The sequence below is a fragment of the Lepisma saccharinum genome, chromosome 22, assembly GCF_977018435.1.
Source record: "Lepisma saccharinum chromosome 22, izLepSacc3.1, whole genome shotgun sequence".
NCBI classification, from domain to species: Eukaryota; Metazoa; Arthropoda; class Insecta; order Zygentoma; family Lepismatidae; genus Lepisma; species Lepisma saccharinum.
In genome coordinates this window covers 43,715,930-43,738,354 of record NC_139250.1, presented here as the reverse complement: position 1 = coordinate 43,738,354, position 22,425 = coordinate 43,715,930, and the positions used below count along the sequence as shown (strand labels likewise).

At 37.7% G+C, this 22,425-nt stretch overlaps 1 protein-coding gene across 6 annotated transcripts in view; it reads left to right on the top strand.

Annotated features, from left to right (window-relative positions):
* tzn (hydroxyacylglutathione hydrolase tenzing norgay) overlaps window positions 1-11,840 on the top strand; it is a 66,066-nt gene extending 54,226 nt beyond the window's left edge. For all 6 annotated transcript variants that reach the window (XM_083144024.1, XM_083144028.1, XM_083144026.1 and 3 more), the window contains 2 exons: window positions 6,809-6,953; window positions 11,191-11,840. In XM_083144024.1, the coding sequence (XP_083000150.1) occupies window positions 6,809-6,953; window positions 11,191-11,318 (273 nt within the window). In that variant the 3' untranslated portion in view covers window positions 11,319-11,840. The remainder of the gene's footprint in view (window positions 1-6,808; window positions 6,954-11,190) is intronic.
* The last annotated feature ends 10,585 nt before the right edge of the window (window positions 11,841-22,425 follow it).

The window sequence follows — 22,425 nt, the reverse complement described above, 5'->3', positions numbered from 1 at the left end:
GAATGACTGATCAAACAAACAAAATCTAGCGAAATCAAGAGAATAACAGCACTCACTCAGTCCACACTGCCCTGCTTTATATTTCAGATTATTTCCCCTTTCGCCGTATCCGTATTCTTACTGAAGTTGCTGCGTGCTTTGTAGCTAACTTCCATCCAAATATTCAACAGCTTTAAATATTACGTATATGCTTTCGCTGTACAGTTTTCCCTTTCATCATGAAATCAAACACTTTCCACTGAAACAGGAACGAGCTTTTGACACTGTAACAATTTTTGCAACGCATGAACAAGCACGCAATGAAAACAGCTGACTGATGTAACAATTCCCCTCGAGCGTTGATCGACTACAGCACCATAAGGACAGTTTATTTTGTCCAAGCTGCTCTAAGCAAAGGCAATGCAAGGCATTGTTTAAAGTACATGTTTCGATTTCAGGTGCCCCCTTTCCTCCCCTTCTTTCTTGCCAAAGGTGGGCAAAGATACCATAAAAATTCCCTTTCAGAAAAAAAAAAAAGTACTTTATTTTTTTTTAAGCGGCAATGCAGTTTTGGTGTAATTGCTAATCAAGTGTTAATATAATTAAGCCCTGTTTCCATATTAAAAACACTTAAGTTGATGACCAAGGCAGTTTATTATATAAAAACACTTTACAAGTAACGTTTCAACTCTGTATCAGGGTCTTCCTCAGACAAAATTTTAGTTCTTAGTCTGAGGAAGACCCTGATAGAGTTGAAACGTTACTTGCAAAGTGTTTTATATCATAAGAAACTGCTTTGGTTAGCAACTTAGCATTGCAATCAAGTGTATGGGTGGATGATGATGGTAGCACATGCTAAGTATACCAAGTCATGTCTAGGTTGCTCTTCATGATGTAGGCAGTCTTCTTTGCTGAGCACATGATGCCAAAAGCAGGGGGAAATTCCTTGAACTTGAGATCAAATTTGAAGATAAGAAGGAATCTGTGGAAAATTGAAGCAACACCACCACAGTTAGGTGGATGATGCAACCTACAACCAGCTGTGCCACCAAGTGACAGAAGTTTGAATTCTCCACCTGATTTCCCTCCCTGATTTTACGTTCCCATGATGATCCTAACACATCAATATGTTATAAAATTTACCTCGATTTTACATTTTCCTGCATTTTAAGTTTTTTCAACTTGGTCCCCTGGAAAACATAAAATTGAGGTTCTGCTGTATATATTGATGAAGGAATTGGGAGCATGAAAGTCGAAATATGTATTTTATTAAAGCATCGTTCTGAAGCTTGCCTGTTGAATGTTCATTCACCAACTTCTACCGGATGCAGTGTTGAGCTACAAGAATTTTCCACTCAGCTCTGCACAGTCAGCAAGGCAACGGCCCTCACCAGCGTTGAGTGCACCTCATCTATAAATTTCCACCAGCACCAAGGGATACCCCAGGTGACCAGTTGGAGGTGCAAAGTCCACCACGTCATGACGAAATTCCAATGTATGATAACCCCTGGAGATGATAAATCGATCTCCACATCATTAGCAACTCAATCGATGAGACCACTCTGAGAGATCGCAACAAGCGTGCAGTACGAGTAGCAGTCCGGACTACGGAGAACCAGAAGTCAAAAGCCAGCCCAAGTCCGGAGAATTAGTGCTCTGACGACTAAGCTGCTGAATCTCCAGCTGCCTCTAATCGCCGTCAGTATCTAGGTCAGTAATCTCTCAATCGTCTCCCACTATCTCCAGGGTACCTGTCTCCTTCCATCCAACCATCGCAGACGCCAGAAGCCGAGGGCCAGAACATCAGGCATTCAACGACTAATGCTCCCAACATCCATCATCCGCACCATTCAGGGTAGAGGTGGTTCAGTGAGACCCAAACTAAACCTAACTTACTTAACTGAGCTACATCCCGGCGTGACTCGATCCCGTACCATACCCGACATCACGCTACATGGTGGAGATGCATAATTTTTTTTCACGCCACCCAAATTCCATAATTTAATTCCAGTCCACACAGCAGCAACCTTAGAAATTCTTCTTTTTCGATAATACACTTCATCAAATACAACCCCCCCCCCCTTCATAAATTTTCTCTTCCGCTCGCTATCTTTATTTCTTGTAAAAAAGTGCATAAAATCCCCCCTCCCTAAAATTGGCATGGACAAATCCCAAGTTAGTCTTCACGAGGATCTAGACCACTCTCTCAACCAGATTATATCCTTAGCCTTCGCTATTATTCCCCCCACCGCTTCCCCTCCAATAACCAGATCCAAGGCTCTACATCCTGATTATCCAGTTTGTAGGTGGTCTAGAAACTCCCAAACGAAAAAAGGAAACATCCAGAGCTCCAAAGCTAATACCACTACTCCCACAAATCCTTCCCCGTCAACAATGTCAGTAAATATTCCCCATAGCTTATACACCTCCCCCCTCAAGAAGTGATCATTTTTTTTTAGAAATCCGAGACTATCGCGGTCACTTTGGCCTGGGAGGAAAATTAAAAAAACACAAAATGCTGCCATTGTTCCTCGCGGACATAGTGCTCACGTTTTTGAACGATCTCAAGAAGCAGCCAATCTTCAACACCCTTAAGCCTTGTTTCCATGATTATGAAAAACTAAATATGCTGACCAAGGCAGTAATTTATTTTATTATAAAACATAAACTAACGTAACGTTTCAACCTTCTAGCAAGGTCTTCTTCAGACTCTGTATCAAGTACAAAAGTAACCAGATACAACAAGAAGGGTAATATATATACACAAACATTACTCCCTCCAGACTATTTAGAAAGTTGTTTGGAACTTTCTAGCAGATGACTTTCACTTTCCAACTTTACTTTCACCTAAAAGGCTAAACACTTCCATATAGAATGTGGTTGGACTTTTTAATCTCACGCTCTTTTCCCTTCATTTTTCTTCCTTCTCCTCTCCTCTTTTTCTCTTGTCCTTTCCACTCTTTCCAACATCTTCTTCCATTCCTTGTTTAACTTCAGTCCCCCATTCCAGTTCATTGTGTCTTCTTCGCCTTTCTTCTCTATTTCCTTGGCTTCCTTCCATTTTCTCACTAGCATTCTCTTCTCCCTTCCTATCTGCTTAGCCTCATCCCACTCTATGTCATGTCCTGTTTCTCTCGTGTGTTTAAATATTGCATTTCTCTCTCTCTTAAGTCGTACATCATCCCTATGTTGTTTCAACCTGTCTTTCAGCCTTTTTTTCGTTTCTCCTATGTACACACTCTGACATTCTTTACATTTTACTTCGTAGATAATCCCTTCTTCTTCCTCTTAGCTTCCTTCCTACAAACAAATGATGGACAGAATGGTTGTTTCTTTCCAAGATTTACGCTGCAATATGAGCTTAAAGGTGGACGTTACATTCACATCTGGACTATTTCCCCAAGAACCTATTAGTGCTGAGCGAAGAGCAAGGAGAAAGACTCGCCAGGATCTAAGGGAAATGCAGGTATCAAGGGAAATGGAACAAGAACATGCTGGCCGATTACTGCTGGTTATTCAAGAGACAATTCAACTACAGCTCACAAGCAAAAAGCAATGCAAAGAAGTTTTTTTAAAAAAAATAAGTCAAGATATAATAAAATTGAAACCGTGGACTTGCCATTCTAGAACAGTAAGTGCAAAGCAGTGTTTACAGATGCTTTTAATATAGTGTTTTTCTTCAAACCTGTTTACACAATACATTACTCATTTTTATATTATTCTTATCAATATAACAGTGTAATACAGGAGTCTTCAGATGAGTAAAAATAACAAGAAAAAAGCATTCCTTGCATGTGATAATAGAGTGTATTAATGCTGTATGTGCGTGAGAGCCTTATATATTAATTTCGATTTTGCAAGGAAACCTGATGTGATGAAGAAAAACTGACTTTAGTTCTGGATTCAGCATGCCTGAGATATAAAAAATCATCACTATTTGGGCATTATGCAATGATCAGAAAGTTTAAATCAGCAGGCCTGTGTAATCATTCGGGTTTTGAATTGGATTTCACTTTAAACTGTATATTTAGTCCCGATTAGCCCATCAGTATAAAACGAACTCAAAACAAGCTTTATGAAACCTGCGCATTTTCACATATCAAAATGGTAGATCATTATTTACTCTCACGTTAATCGACTGTTATGTTGATGTTGGATTTAGGAGTATTCTCGATGTCAAACATCCGCTCCTCCAAAAGTCTTTTTAATCGGTCTCAGTGACCATTCCTACATTGAGCACTTTTTTTTTTCACATAAATGGTTCTGAAGAAAAGCGGATGCGAATTAATTTTTCCTTCGCACGGGATGAGTAATTGCTGTTATCGGCAAGCAAGAGCTTTGCAGACGTTAGACAAAACACTGGCACCAGCTGCAGCGTAAAAACAAGGAGACCGGCTGGAAGTTCGAGCAACAGGTGGCGGAAGAGAAAAATCCCGGCATTTTAAAGATAACGCAACTGTCAAAGACAAAACTTTTAACAGCAGTGTAAAGAAGAAAGAAATGACCCTTGCTTTACGTTTTACCATGCAACAGACAATAATACGGGCAATATTTCCTATGCAAAAAAAAAAAAAAGGACCTGAATTCTGCAATTATCAACATTGCATTGCACACCAGTGGCAGAGAATGAGCTGGGGAAAGGGGGGTCACTTTTTTTTTACTTGTTCTATGTTTTTTTTTGTTCGTTTTAAGAATATATCCAGAACTGGTTGCCCCATTTTAGACATCAAAGGAAAGGAAGAGGGGTGGGTCCACTTCCACCCTCGCCTGTAATCAGCCCGTGTGCACACACGAGCAAGAAAATCATGGCTAAAACAATCGACTTTGCCCCTCCCCCACGTTTGCTGACAGGAAAAGAGGGAGAAGTCTGTCAGCCAACGGAATACTTTGGCAAATATTATGAGATCGACACAATTAGGAAAATGTATGAAGTGGGAAACTGTTAAGATCGAAGTAAACTTTTGTGGAAACCTGGATGACAACGGATTAAGCGAGATGACGATCTTTAGTTGGCCTATGTGGTTTTGCTTCTAACAGTTTCGCTTCTTTATGAAGTGTTACAGGGAACGTTTTGAATGAAAGCGGTTACCGGAAGTTGTCGGCTACAAGGCCAATAGTTGCTCACTCACAGGAACCTGCTGAATTCTAGGTCAGAGCTGGACAGATGGGCTAGACTTCCAGGTGCCACGCGTCTGTATTTTGGAACATTCCTGCGAACTTATCTCTCAAGGTGGTTTATTTATCGATGAAAGAGCTTGACCTGCCATACACATTGGCAAAGACTGCAAGTCCAGCAGTCATTTCGGGCTGCTCCCTCCCCCCTCCCCCTTCCCCATGAGTTTTCAGCATCTCTTAGGACAAGGAAACAAGTCAAGGTCGATTTAAAATAACATCCCAGTACATTCGATCTTCTCTTCTCGCGTATCCAAGAGCAAGCCTGGCATGTTGGGTAGCGGCTATCGGGTGCAGGGTAACATTGTTGCACTTGAGGGAGGGGAGGGCAGAAGTCAAGCGCCATTGAATATCACTCAGGAATGGTGTGGTGGTGTCTATTTTTAGTTCAGACCCAATTGTGGGGTGTAGAGCGCTCGTGAAGGGAATGAGTGGGAAAAAACAACATATTTTTGGGCCGATTTCCTTAAATTTTTCAACTTTTTTCTAAATGTTTCACGGTTCCCAGGAAAAGGGTCATTGCTTCGAGAGGGTCATTATACCCGGGGTCGTAGAATCGAGAGTTGACTGTATTAATAAGCAAGAATGTATGTACCTTATTTCTTACTACAAGAATAAAAAAAAAGAACATGATCTATTCCACAAAACCAGTGTATCAGCCATCATTTCCAGCCTGGTAGCCAGTCTAACTCTGCAACTAGGACATCCAGCTCCATGTGATCCAGTCTTAAGGTCGAACTGGCTACCTGGCTGGATGTGATAGCTGCCTGGCTGATTGCTTGACTGGTTTGGAGAAATAGGACATGTTCTAATTGCTACTGGCTTTCCTCAATTGGATTCTGTGAAACAGTCAGTCAGAGCAAAGTTTGGCCATGTGAAGATAATCTGTGAGTTTGCAAAGGGGAGTTTTTTTGTCTTGTCTGTGGTTTCCGAGTGTTGGCTGTTTTTGTTAGTTTCTTGATAAAAAAAAAAAAGGAAAGAGATGACGTGCAGTGCATTCGTGTTCAGTTCATTAATATTTAGATATTTATGCAAAGCGATGAGATGTGTACGTGACAAATATGATTAGCCTTAAATGCATATCCTTATTATCGCAAGTGTATTAAATTAAATGTTTGATTTTTAATATGTGAATAAATCCTGCGAATCTCATGTATGAATATGCATACCTGAGTTAATTAAAAAGCTTGTACGGTACGCATTGATTACCATATTTTTTTCGAGCCAATCTCTAGTCCATACTTTTCTTTTTTAATATTTTTAATAAAAGCACAAAGCAGTCCTACAACATTCTTGAAATTGCTTGTCCATCTTTACAGATTCCCTGCTTTGTGCAATGTCTTATGGGAACAAAAGTCTATCGACAAGTACAGTAACATGTATCGTGTGAGGCAAAAATTAGCAAATGGGTAGCTACTAGCGCCAACTAGGGCATTCCTACTGGAAATCCAGTTCCGTGTGATTCGGGCTTTAATTGAACAAAATATAACTAGTTATGGAAACTATACAGGTACTTGCTTTTTATTACTGCTGTAGGTTGAATGCCTTAATGTGGATAATTGTAGAATATACAAACTTAATAATATGAATGAATAATTGTAGTAACAAGTATGAAGCATTAGTGCCAGTTTGTTTGCATCTTATTTTTTACTTCCAGGGAGTATTCTGTGGCCACGAATACACAGTTCAGAACCTGAAATTTGCACTTAACGTGGAGCCAAGCAATCAAGATACTCACGACAAAATGGCATGGGCACAGGCTAAACGTGGCAAAGAACAACCAACAATACCTTCCACTATTGGTAAGTACTTTTCTATCATGCTGATTATTTATTTACCAATTTAGCAAACACAATATTGTTTCTGTTGTGTAAGCATTTATGCATTTTTAACATGGTTGCATAAATTCTGAATGTGTAATGTATGCTCAGGGTTCCACTTTAACCCTTAGACGACGGAGCATGTTTTGCCAGTAAACTTGCCAATGATGGAGGCGTTTTCAGCTCGAATTTTAAACTTCCGCATGTTTTTAAATAAAATTTTATACCTCTGGAACTAAGAACACTAGAGTTACAAATTATACCTCATTTTGTTCAGTACACATAGGGCTGTGAGACTATGCTATAAAAACCAAATTTTCTGCTATCGGGTAAAAGAAGAAAAAACTTGCTTTTTTTTTATGAAATTTGAAATTTATCTGACCCCCACACTAGCAACGCCAGGACAAAGAGGTACAAAACGGTATCTACATATTGTCTGATATGTTTTTCGTTATTGTGGAAAAAATTGCACACATATTGCAGATAATTTCTGAGAAAGAATATTTTCAAATGTAAAGCAAGAGAAATCAAACCTAACAAAAATTAATTATTAAAATTATTAAAAAATAATTATTAAATGAAATTAAACCTTACTAATTGCTAATTACATACCTCAAGACTCATGCAGAACTCAAAACATGTATATCCAAACATTATCCGAGACGTGTATGTCCAAAAAGTCAAATACTACAAGAAAAAGCTCCTTGTGACAATATGTCACAAGCCAGCATTGGCGCAAATACCTGCTGTCACAATATGTCACAACCTGACATTTTAGGGTTAAAAGCAAATATGTGGAAATAAATTGTAAAATCCTCATTGCCCACGATAAAATGAAGGCAGGAACACTGAAATACTACACCATGAGAAGAGTATAAAAATTTCTGTTTGGCTAAAGTGGTACATGCTTCTGAAGCATGTTTTTTATTCTATAGCTGAATACATGGAAGCGACTGTTACATAAGACAAATGTATATAACATAGTATAATCATATATTCTTCTTGTAAATTTAAATATCAAAGCAATCTGTATAATTAGTGTCACCTAGTAGTAAGCTGTACTGTTTTATATCTCTCATGTTATGCTTGTTTTTTGATTTTGATGTATTAATGTAGTATTGTATTATAATGTATTGACATGTTCTATATTACCATGTACTGTTATTTGCACACACACGGTAGTCCTTGGACACAAATAAACTAAGGACTTGGATAAGTTGAAAAGTGTACCACTGATTCTGAACAGTGGTGTACCTAAGTATCACTTATTGGTATTATAACAATTTTAACATCAGTACTGTATCAGTTAAACTTCATAATTTTTGTTCCTTTCAAGGCATCACAGTTACATACTAAAAGAAAAAGGAAAGAGAAAAGTCTGATGAAGGGAGTGTGTGTTCTCCAGAAATGTCACAAAAAACTGTGTTTTTATGCTTGTTACAACCATAAACAACAGGAGAAATAATAAATAACAGTTACATGCTTACATACACTATTGATGAATCATTCATGCAATGTTTTTCATTTTATATTGAATTGTCATAACATTTTACATTATTGTTATAATATTGGGATTGGTAAATCTTATGTTTGCGCATCTTGGAATGTGTTCAAATTTTCAAGCACTGCAGGCACAAGTGGCGACTACATTGGTGGAGTAAACATGCAAATAATATGAAGCCAGGGGTGCTCATTGCCACCAAGGCCAGTGGCACATCCCCCCCCCCAAATCATGTCATGCATCCCCCCCAAATCATATCACTTGCACCCTCAAACCATATCGTAATCCCCACAAAGTATTTAATTACGAAGTTACCGAAAGTAACTTTTTTCTTAGCTTTACTGAATACTATTCTTGATCAGCCCTTCCTCCATAAACAGGGGTGCCCATCACTCAAGGCCATCCCTAAAATCGTTCATTATATCGAGAATATCACTTTTCTTGTAATGCAGCTATAGTATAAAAACTTCACATTCACCTCGTGAAAGCACCAAACATGCATCGTAACCACACATAATTGCGAGCAATTTTTTTTTTACATCCATTGCTTTGCAGGCTTTCAAGAATATTAATTTAATAGGGTGTGAATACTTTCTTAGGATCCCGCAATATTTACTCTTTTCGCACTTTCGGCGTCGAAAACGTGTGGATACCATATTGCTAAATACAGTCTTCAAAATGTAATTTTCGAACTCTCTCTCTCCACTACAGAAATCCCTTAACAATCTAAGATTTAACACTATCAAGAGCTTTCTATCTCCCCCTTTAAATTTAATACTCAATCCTACCACCAAAATTTGCATGCCAATTTTAGACTTACTGTTAATATTGAAGAGTGAATATTGCCTCCTCCAAAAAATTAATTCTCAAGTCTCCACACCAAAATTTCCGCAACAGTGTAAGACAATAGTAATATGCAAGAATTGGATACCCCCATCAATTTAATGCTCAATCCCTCTCTAACTAAAATAACTGCCATAATCTGAGATATAAGAGTTAGATACTGCCCCCCCCCAAAAGTTTAATTCAGAATCCCCCCCCAGAACCCGTGTGTCAATTAAGGCCTAATGTGTAAGAGTTGGATATTTCTCCACCCCCCACCTTCGATAATACTCTTAAACACTTTATTCTCTTCATCTAATGGATTAAATATGGTGCATTTAAGGTGTAAAATTTTTTACATATACCGTATTTACTCATGGATAATGCACACTTTTTCTCAAAATTTTGCCCCCAAAAACTGTGGTGCGTATTACGCATGGAATAATTCAGACAGCCAACATAAAACCATACGGGGTCATTCCATGATTTTGGGACACTTACATTGATTTTTCATGTTTACAGAACCCTATCATGTTATATAATATATCATTGTAAAGCTTGAATCCTGCAGTTTCTGAATATGGAAACAGTATTCCATACAAGATAACAACACTAATGCGAAATGCGGTTGAAAAAAATTCATCAAAAAAATGAAGGAACGTTCTGATTTTTATGGTACTTTGGATGAAAGAAAACATAAGGAAAAAGATAATAAAAAATTGAAATGTATTACTGGCCAAATAATATGACATACATGGAGTGTGTAAATTCCTTAATGGAAGAAATCTTGTGCTGCTAACTGCTATTTGGAAGGTCCTGAATGTGCATCGTATAAATGTTACATTAGTCATGGAAAGAAAAAGTATATATTTCGAAAAAGATGGAATGAGCAATTGAATAGGTATGACGTCATTCACTATTGATCAGCATAGCAAGAGATTTACAATCTACAACTAAGAAAGCCATTTCTTGAAACTGGATTGTACTGTGCATTTTATACGAGATATAATTTTTTGTTACTTTCACCCATCCAAAACCAGAGTGCGCATTAAACACGCACACGCACTATACACGTGTAGATATGGTATGTTGGGAAAAGATATAAATGTTAAATTTTATATTATTTGAAGGGAAAAAATCCCCCCAAAAATGTCGATGGCACAACCTGCGCCATAATCCCCCCCTGTGGGCACCCCTGGATGAAGCAGGATATTGTCCATTTGTAAATGACTTGAGGAGGAGGAGGGGAGTACTGGAATAAGTATTCACTCCAGTTGTTGGAATAGTTGAGTCTCTCTCCAAGGAGGACAGTCATGTGGCCAAGTACAATCAAGTATCTTCCATCATTTTCTACTCTCTCTCTCTTGGACTTACACCTCACTTGACCAATGGGAACTGCTTCATGATAGAGTAGGCTGGATGACGAGTGTAGTGCCTGTTATGAATTGGAGGTGCCTCAGGGTCTACATAATAAAATTTGCAAACCTGTAAAGAACATGAGTGTGACTGGAAATCACATTCGAGATAAAATAAATTAAACTGTTGAAATTAATTAGAGCTTTAAAATTTTCAGTTCATGAATGTAACTATTTTAAACGTTTATGGGCATTGTAGAAGATAAAAATTCCTTAATTATATTTAGATAGGAACATACAAATGTACAAACACTAAAGGTCTCAACGTACATCAACTGCCAGAAAAGAATTCATTCCAGTTTTCTGGAACTGACTAGCTGAAAACTAGACAACTAGAGTAGATTGTTCTGGAACTTGCATCAGTTACTCTCTTGTCTACATGCCTAATGTAACCTTAAGAGTAGATATGTAGGGAATGAGCCATTTAGGTTAGCTTGTGTATATGGCCTTTCGGAATAATATAATCTGGAACTTATTTCAGGTGAGGAAAAGAAGTTCAATCCATTTATGAGAGTTCATGAAGCAACTGTGCAGGAGCATGCTGGCCAGACAGACCCTGTGGCAACTATGGGTTACATTCGGCGAGAAAAAGACAACTTTAAGTCCTAATTCTCTTCCAAAAAGGGCACAGGGTCATTTTAAATTTGTACAGTTCAAATAGTGCGAATGTAAATAGTGTTTGGTGGTAAAATGTGAACACAATTCTCTGTTAGTGTCAAATTGAATTAATTTCTTACGAAAGGAAAATAACTTGTAGGCAATATGTTAGTGGTTTATCGGTGATGCATAATGAAAGACATAATCAAGAAGAGTTTTAAGTTTTTGTCTGAAGTACAAATACATTCCTGCACAAAAGTGTATGTTTGTACTGTAGAAAGCAATACTTACATTTTCCACACTTATTCATCTCATAAGTTCTTGTGTATATGAATATCATTAGCATATAGTCTTCAGGGAGTATCATATCTTTCATTTTTTTTGGGGGGGGGTGTTTTTTCTATTTGAAAAATTAATTTTCTTGTGCCTGTACATTAGTATGCATGTGTGTATGAATATGATTGGTTTATGTGCAAAATCTGTAAATTGTATTTTTTATTGCTTACGTTGGTTCATTAAAAAAAATAATCTTCAGCTTTGATCACTTTTATTAAGTCTGTGAGTTTAACCTTTTACACGCCGAATTGTCTTTGGATTTGAAATTAATGAGTTTATCAGTAATTTGTGTCTCTTTGGTGTACATTAAAGAGAATTATTCAAAAAAATTGTTATTTTTTATTTTCTCTATATGTAAACTGGAGTGTTCCCAATTGGGAACATTGGCGTTTCATGTGAAGTATTATTACAGAGTTTTCTAATTATAATTCAACTGGACCAGCATGGTTTCCATTTATATATTAGCATAGTAAATGTACAGAAATATTACATATAAGCTTACAGAGAGTCAGACAACAATACAACCTTCAAAATACAAAATACTAATACAAATACATAATAGGATAACATAATTGTATAAAAATGAGAAACATCCTTGTGAAATTTTACTCAAGGAGAAAAGGGTTTATTTTATTGAAAATGTAGCAATACCAAATTTTAAATATATGTAGTTTACACATTTGAAAATGAAAAAAAAAAAATACACACACACACAGAATGTCCTAAACTGGTGATAAGCCATGGAAAGCTGGGAAGCAGTGTAAATGCATATTTCTTGCACACTCGCGACATTGTAGGCGAGCATTTTTTTGGCAAAATGCACACCTTCCTTGTCCTGCTTCAATCAGAAAATGACCATCAGTTTTCCTCATAGACCCTGGGATTTCAAATCGTGGTCCTGGCCTCGAAGATGTTCGTGGATTTTTGCGAATAAGGAAAGTGGCTACTTCTCTTCGAAAATCGACACAATTTTGCCCTTTTGAGCTGCATATAGGCACGTCATTGAAGAGAGATGCTCGAGGTATGTCTCTGGTAAAATTTTATGAAACAACTCAATAGGTTCCAGTGACAGTAATTCTGGGTGTTTGTCGGATAAGCACTGAAATGAATCATCACAATGGAGCGAATTGTTTTCTATAACCGTAGACTTCTTCCACGAAGGATGTCCTACCTGTTTACTTGATGCCCCTTTAGCCTTTCTTGATGTTGTTGGCTGAAGAGACTCCGGAGTAGATTGTTCCATGTTAGTTGTGACAACCAATTCACCACACACATCTGAAGGAACCACTTCTTCAAAAACGTTGTCATCAATTTTTTCCTCATCGGTAAGATCTGCAGTTTCTTCTGGAGGCAAACTGACAAATATCCACTACATCTCCAATGTCTTCAGTATCGTCATCTAAAATTTCATTCAAATACTGAAAAGCTGCTTCCAATGTTAGGAAACGATTCGATGCCATGTTGTTCGTACAAATGTTGTTGAAAGACTGAATTTTATAACAACGAGACGGCATGAATCAACAGAAGCAGCTAACAGAACGTGGCACAAAACACGCCGGGATATTTGTTATACAAACAATGTAAAAACAATTATTTCAAATGTACTTGTAGCCAACAATAAGCATGATTTTATTTCCATTGTTGACCAAATTACAAAACAATCTTGCCTCAAAACTGTGATAGAGGAAAATTTCTCTTCAGTTTTTTGTGCGAGTTATTTGTTGTCTGTAACCATTGTTCATGCAAAACGCCAATGTTCCCATTTGGGAACATGATAATAAACTTAGGTCCAGATTAATAGAAATCAATGAAAAACCCATTCTAATGCATTTCATGTAATACTAGCATTATGTTCTGCCCGATATTGTACAGAGAAGAAAAAAGTAATTTATTAGGGTGTAAATAAAAAATATATAATATTATGAATGCAATTTTAACCATTTTTGTGTAATTTCATAGTATACTATCCAGACGATAATAATGAAAATATTAATTAAATGTTGTTAATAGTAAATATACACCCTAAATTAATAGATGAAACAAGAAAACTTTGATTTTTTTTTTTCAGTATAGTTTTAAATGGAAAATTAGTTGATGTTCCCAATTGGGAACATTGGCAGGTAAAGGGTTAAATCATTGTACCTAAAATAGTCATCCTTGTGATCAGATGTGGGAAAATAACAGTGGCAAAAAAAAACAAAAAAAAACTTTTTTTCCTCTCAAGAACTCCATTAAGTGAATCATATAGTATTTTCAGCATTGATTTCAGATCTGTTTGTATTTTTTTCCTGTCACCTACAGTTTTGATGAGACAGAGGAAACAAATTTGTTTTACGATTTATATAATTTATGCATGCAAGAAGCTGCTGTTGCAATAAAAACATGTTTGAAGCTTACCTCTAAAATGTTATGGTGTATGATTTTCGCTTGTATTTGGCATCAGGAACATCCCTCTTCAAAGTCCAGGTATAATCAGCTAATATGGAGGTTTACCATTTTCCCAGGTAACGTTTCTCCATTTCCGCAATAGCCGGATGAAATCTCTCGCCATGCTCGTCACCGACAGCTCCAAGGTCTATGTGTGAGTCCAAGAAGTACATTTTAAGACTCATGTTGCACCCCAATGCCTGATATGCAGTTAGTAGGTCGGACACAACTTTGCGGAAATTTTTGGACGTATGATTCCCCAAAAAATCTCTGCATATTCTTGTAAATGACAGCTATGCTTTTTTTTTTCGATCTCATTAATTTTGTCATTGAACTTTTCATCACCGAACAGTTCCCTGATCTGAGGACCCACAAAAATGCCCTCTTTGATTTTAGCATCACTAATCCTGTGAAATTTATTTCTCAGATATTGGAAACCTCTGCCAGTTCTGTCCATGCTTTTGACAAAGTTCTTTATAAGGCCGAGTTTTACGTGTATAGGGGTAGAAATATTTTTTTCAGGATTAACTAAAGGAGGATGCATGACGTTCTTCTACCCTGGAGTCAGGGAAGTTGGTTTAGGCCATACTTTCTTAACATAGTGGTTCTTCCTGTCCCGACTGTCCCATTCACAAAGGAAGCACGAAAACTTCATGTAACCAAGTTGCATTCCTAGTACAAGTGACACAGCGTCCTCATATCTAATTTTCTCTAGAATTAGTTTCATTGATTCATATGTTTCTTTGAAATATGCTGTATGAGCCACAGGAACTGATGGCAACTCGTTACCATTGTGGAGTAGGACCGCTTTAAAGTTACACGTGACAAATCTATGAAGACTCCATTCGTGTGTGTTAAATTCATGGCAAAGTTCCATCATCATGGATTTTATGTCATTATAAAACACAATACCATCTTCTAAAAAGAAGAAATCTTTAAAAGCACCTTCACAATTTCGAAAAAAAAACAAAAAAACAAAACAAAAACTTTTGTTTCAGACTGTAAGAGATGCCAGCCTTTGAACCGGGAGTCCACAAGTTCAGATTGTTGCTTTGACAATTTCAAATTCCATATGAGGTCATTAAGATCTGCCTGACTCAACAAATGTGGTACATTTGAATGCCTGCTTGCTTCATATGTTGGATCTGCAACAATGCTATCCTGTTTATCAAAATCACCATCAGACTCATCACTGACCATCATGTTTGGACACAGGCAATTCTTCACTGTGAGCCACTGGTCTCATGGCTGACTGTACATTTGGGTATGTTACTGTGTGTTTGGATTTTGCTGTTATACCTTGAATGTTCGTCAAAAATACAAAAATAAAAATCTGTGGTGTGATTTGTTGGTTCCCTCCATACCATTTGGATTCCAAACGGCATTTGGCAAGATCCTTTTGCCCATGCTGCAAGACGTCTGGAACACGACAGACAACAAATATGGGGAGCCCAACTACGATCTTGATAACCTACTTTACAATCAAAATGGTACTCTTAACATTTTTTTAATAACTGTGTCAAAGTACGTCTTTGCGATTTGAATGTCAACTCACCACATATGTAACAAAAGGTATTGGGAGAATTTACACATACTCTTGGCATTGTCACGAGGGCAAGAAAAACAGCACTTAAACACACACAGGTTTTCACTTCAAATGAGCTTCCCTACACAGCTACACTGTAGGTCAAACAATGATGCATAAGTACAGTCTGTAACTGATGAACTTCACAAAGAAAGGTTTGCGTACAGTGTTGCCAGTTATATTTTTAAAAAAAATCCCCATTACAGTACAGTAGTACCTATACAGGGTAAGTCAAAATGATGGACCCGATTTCAGACATTTATTCTGTGAAATATAATAAACAAATGTTATTGTGAGACATGTGCTAAGAAAGGTAAACTGTCAAAGTTTTTTTCAAACAAATCACAAGTGTTCTTTGTGAGCACCTCGCGTAACACGGCACACATCAAGCCGATAGTCTATCTCCTGCCAAACCTTGTGTAGCATGTTGCGGTCAATATCAGCAATGGCTGCTGTGATGCGGGCATCCAATGTTGTTGGAAGTGGTGGTACGTAAACATTATCCTTGACAAAACGCCACATGAAGAAATCACACGGGGTCAAGTCGGGGGAACGAGGTGGCCAATGAAGGAGAGGTCGATCCTCTGGAGATGCACGGCCTATCCAACGTTGTTCCAATGCCCCATTGAGATGGTACCGAACGCTGCCATGGTAATGCGCAGAGGCACCATCCAATTGGAGAATGAAATTTGCACTATCCTCTGCAAGCTGTGGAAGGAGTCATAGTTGCAGCATATCAATGGAAAACAAGTCCTGTCATGGAAGAAAAAGGGCCCATAAATCTTTTCATGGGAAATGGCACGAAAGGCATTCACTTTGGGAGACTCACGTTCGGGTTCCACAAATTCATGGGGGTTAACAGTTCCCCAAATCCTTACGTTGTGTCTATTCACTTTCCCTGAAAGGTGAAAAGTTGCTTCATCACTGTAAATTAACCTCTCAGAGAACCCATCCGTTTCCATTAATGCGAGGAAATCAGCACAGAAGGACGCGCGCAAAGCATAATCAGTGTCTTTTAAGGCTTTAACTAGTTGCGATAGGGTTTCATTTGTAAATGAACACGTCAGACAGTTTTCCGTGGAAGTTGAAGTTCTCTCGTTGCCCAGTAGGTGGACTTCTGTGGACTCCCCACGAAACATGTGCGCACTTGTTCCACTGTCTCTTCCCCAGTCGATGGACGAACGGCCAGTTGATTTCCGTTTACAGATGCAGCCCGAATCTCTGAAATGTTCATACCACTTACGAATGGCCTTCCCCATAGGTGGTTCTGTTCGATATTTGGTACTGAAATGCCATTACACACTAATCACAGACTTATTCACATGATAATCAAGCACGCAGAAAGATCTCTGTTCTCCAGTCAACGTCATTTTCCTGCTCGCTGCTAGCTGCTGACTCCTAGCGGTAGAAAGTGGAAACACTGCATGGAAACTAAACTTTGAAAGTTAACCTTTCGAAGCGCATGTCTCACAATAACATATGTTTATTAGATTTCACAAAATAAATTTCTGTAATTGGGTCCATCATTTTGACTTACCCTGTATTTGCAAGTCTTAATATATACATATATACTGAATCTGAAAAACTGTGGGTGATGGACAAATTTTGATTACGGATTCGAATTCAGCATGCAAAATTATATAAAAGAAAGCTAATTTCAGCTGAGACAAAACCTTTGTTGGACAGTGTAATCATATCGTATTTTCTGTCATGTTTCCACACTGAAATACATGCACTGTTGTTGATATTTTGCCACCTTTGTGGCAACTTGCAACTGCAACTGTGGTGTGGAAATTGATTACTGTGCAGCCAAATAGTTAACTCTCCCACTTTGGTGCCAGGAGTCCCACATTGTCACAATTATACTCTATCCTGGGAATCTCTGGACCAAGGTCATGCAGAAAGATAGGAAGGATATAAACAGCTGGGAGCTGCCGTTGTCCCCCCCACACAGACCTGTTCCCTCACACGTGTTCATTGGTTGAGCCCTCTCGAATCACTACTTGTGGAGAGACTCCCAGGACAGATTATAGTTTAAATTGATAGAAAACAATGCTAAGTAATGAAAATACAACAACTAGAGTGTAGAGCTGAGTGATACCAATACCAGTGTATCAGTATCGGCAGATGCCACTGGTAACAGTGCCAGTTATATTTTTATTTATTGATACTTTTCCAGCATTTTGCTCATATACAATTACACACACAAATAGTGCAAGGGGTGGTGACCTGATAAGGCACCCAAAAGTCAACCACACTTCCACTTAGTGCACCCCAGTCATCTACTTGAAGCCCAATGAGGCTCTGGCACCTGGACCTATGGCCAATATAATTCTCTGTAGGGCTGTTTTGTCCATATACGTGCTGAGCGCCCCTTTACAGCCTCAGGTTTTAGATAGGTAAGAAGCTTTTATTCCTCAGAGTAGGTAGTGATTTTAATTATGGTAAGGGGCTGCTCCCGGTATAACCTGTGACGCATGCCTTTGGTTTGGTTATTGACACCCAGCAGGATTGATTTGGAAGCAGTGCGGAAGATGGTAACAGGCAATAACAACAAAATTTTATACAATCCAGGCAAGCATGCACAATCTTAAATATTTGCAAGGTCCTTACGTCACATGCGCCAAGCAGATGCATGAATCACCATGTGAGCAGCGACAGTGCAAAACCCTTTCAATATAAGGGTTCCGAATGGATCACGTGCATTAAGCATCCATTAATTTTAATTTACAAAACAAGTGAATGTTCATTTAATGGTTCACCCCTGCCAAATATGTCCCTCCCACAATTGTAATGTATGATAAAATTCAAACAAATGTCACAATGTGTGCGCACGTAAATGACAGTTCCTCATGCATGCTTATATGCATTTATGCACTTACCTAAATTGCAAAAACAATTTTAATTAGACAACGTGCATTCACTTCATCAAGAATCAATACCTTTTTGTGTAATACGGTTAGTTTCTCAAGCTTCTACCATACAGTAGAGTCCAGGTGCCAAGACTACCAATTTTTGTCTTATCTAATTATAATAATAAGTCTCAAGAATAGACTAAGAATAATAACAAACGTGACTTTTATTACTTATAGTTTTGTCACTCCAACATTACATAAATTCAACATTCTTAATAACAACGTAATTTCAAAAGGTTAAGCGCCAAATTACATTAACAACAGTGCTTTCATTTGTACATTATATCTTACCACTTGGTGCATGCAATACATGCATATTTCCCGTAACATTAATCGGAACTCGAACAGCGAGGTCAAATTTTATAATCACAATATTTGGTACTAAATATTCAACCAACAAATTAATACTACAAGAACACAATTTGTGTTTGCAAGGCAATCATGCACGTGCCAACTTATATTTACTCGAGTGACTTATCAATACTCTTTATGGTTGTTCATTCAGAATGCTTACGCTAGAACGTTATGAATCAATTAATTGATGCTACCTTTTTTGGGATTTTATCTGGCAAACGAAAACTGATTTAGCTGCTGATTCTATTGCATTACGTATGTGCTCCCAATTTTTATTTATGTCTGTTACTTCTCTCTCCATAAACTTTTGTCTTCTCGTTTAATATCTAAGAAACTAGAAGTTAAAATATACAAAACAGTAATTTTGCCTGTAGTATTATATGGATGTGAAACTTGGTCCCTTACATTGAAAGAGGAACATAAATTGAGAGTATTTGAAAATAAGATCCTTAGGAAAATCTTTGGACCTAAAATGGATGAGGAGACAGGTGAGTGGAGAAGGTTACATAATTTAGAACTACATAATTTGTATTCATGTCCAGATATTATTAGAATAATTAAATCAAGAAGACTTAGGTGGGCAGGCCATGTGGCACGAATGGGAGAGGAAAGAGGAGTTTACAGGATTCTTGTTGGGAAACCTGATGGTAAGAGACCTGTAGGAAGGCCAAGACGAAGATGGAGGGACAACGTTGAGATGGACCTAAGGGAAATCAGTAGGGATGGAAAAGAGTACATAGAACTTGCTCAAGATAGGGAAAGATGGAAGGCCTGTGTTGCTGCAGCCATGAACCTTCGGGTTTAAGAAGGCTAGGGAGTTAGTTAGTTAGTTAAGCGAAAACTAATTAAGGATCAAAATGTTAACGGGTTGAAATTTACGTAATCTTTCTTTCGTAGGATATTTCTCAACTTTCATTGTTACGTTCAGACCAGTGAACAATCAATCGATGTGTAATTAAAGATGATAATTGTGGTGTTTGATTCGTTGCACTATTCCACATTAGCCATACTTAATCAAATGTCAAGAGATTCAACATGCGGTCAGTAGCTAGCAATCAGGCAGCCATTTGCAATTTCGGTCGGGATTGATTTAGCAATTAGAAACCTGTATATACACTTCAATTATCACAAGTTTATGATTCCTACTACTCCTTGAGTGTTGTACTGAATAACAAAAAGATTTTTGTTTTCGTTCTTCCTTTAATTATGAGACAAAAATGTCAAAAGTCACGTGAGTACTTTTATCGTGTTAAAGTTCAAAGATATGTCAGGTTTCAGTATTGCGCTTTATCGTTATTATCCAACATGCAAATTCTACGTACCTTAAAAAACACAAAAACATGCATTTGTAGAAGTAGCCTTTGATGCAGCGCCGTCGAGTTAAATAACTGTCCAAAATATTGCATGTTTTAAACACATGATTCAGTCCTCAACCTGTAACGGCTTCCAGTTCTTTCAAAAGGTACAAGAACATCACTCTGGATAAGGCGATCTCAGCTGACTATTGCAGTACGTTGTTTTCAGGGTCGCATCGGAGCACGAAGTGTAACTGAGAAAAACGCAACTTTCCACGCATAAGGAAGTACAGCCTGTCACCATGACATTCCAGTTGAAACCACAATATGATCATGGTTCACCTCTTAATTTGATAGGCACTACTTTCAGTTGTTTTATTGTTGTTTTTTTTAATCCACTTTATGCACAGTAAGGCTAACCAGAACTGGATCTACAGTTTTAGTGCGTTCTGAACCACTATGTCCCTCTATACTAGGTATCAAACCCAGGGCCTCTTGATTACAATGTGATGAATGACATTGCCACTGTGCCATTGGGGAGGCCCGTATCTCATTGTTCACTTGAGGCAAGGATATTTCACATTGATTCAGGATGGCTACTCACAGGGAATTCCTTGATTCCGGGAATTATGCGTGAATTATTGACTAGAAATTTTGCATGAATTTTACTTGAATTTTTCTCCATAGACTTTAAAAATTGGTACTTTTATTAATCCAAATGAATTCATACATTTATAAATGCCCCGAGGCAAGTATTTCACAGTTTGGCTTTTATTTTTATCGAGGAAGGGAAAAGGAAACTGCGTGTAATATAAAACAGAATTTTTTCAGTCCGTTTACTTTGTTAGTGTCTTTTGCAGAACAATCTATCTGACAAACGGAACATTATTGCAAGATATGATATCTCGAAGTTGAGTATGAAATTGTTGTTATAACAGTATTTCGTAGATTAGTATATCCCGTAACATTTGTGCATAGTATATCCTGTATATATCTGCGTATATAAACCTGAAAATCTCGGGGAATTTGAAAAAGTAAAATTCTCAGGGAAAATCATCTAAATGGGCAGAGTCCCGGTGAAGTAGATCTGAAGGACTAAATATGCAACTACCTGTTGATTTTCTTGACACAAGCTGCTTTGAAGATATAGGTTTTAGATGTATGTTTATTTTCTGTTACAGATTTATTTTCCATTTACATTTGTAAACTTGTGTTTCTCAAAAGTGTGAGAATATTTGTGGTGTGTTTGAAATGTTTTTTGTGCACTGTAATACAGTTGGAAAAGGTATTTAACTCACACAAATATCTGTGATCGTAATCCTTAATTATATGTGCATGGGGATGCCATTTTATTCTTCATTTAGTTTGGTTTCAGAAAGTGAACTGATACAAATATTTCCCAGTACTGTAAAACTACTGATATAAATTTGACTGATTCTGATAACAGAATATCTACTGAACCAATACAAAATTGCAAGTGATTTTTGCAGAACATTCATTCACCTTCTCAATTAATGTATGTAACCAAGTGATCCAATGTGTTTTACCTTTAATAATGAACTGCGTATTTAAACATTTACTTTACAAGACCATTACGTACAAATTCTATGTTTTTATTCATAAAAGTAATAAAAAATGGCTAAAATTATCAGTAGTATTACTGACACAGTTATGTGCATACCAATAGAGTAACAATTAGTCAGCTTCTGCTGGGTCCCCAGTCATGTAGGCATCAAGCAAGGACATATTGGGGGGGAGGTGCAGGGGATCCATGCAGATGGCTATGTTCTTGTTGACCTTCTGCCAGCTAGGGACCTGCAGAATGTTTATGATTGTTCCCTTCTTGACACGTGGCAGGCAGAGTGGGATGAGGTACCATGAAACAAGGTTCATGATATCAGACCCATCACTGGTGCTTTGTGTTTCTCATGCCGTCGCTCCTGCCAAGAAGAAGTCACTCTGCTTCGAATTGGACACAGCCGTCTCACAGATCGTCATTTGCTGCGAGGATTGGACCCTCCGCTGTGCCGTACCTGTAACGTTTTTAAGTGGTAGGCACATTCTTCTCGAATGTGTTGATTTTAATTTACTCAGGTAGAGTTTTAACTTTCCCAGCGATTTATCATCTATCCTTGTTGGGCGATGATGACAGTGTTTTTACTAAATGGTTTATCTTTTTGAGAAGAGCGGACCTTTAACACTGTTCC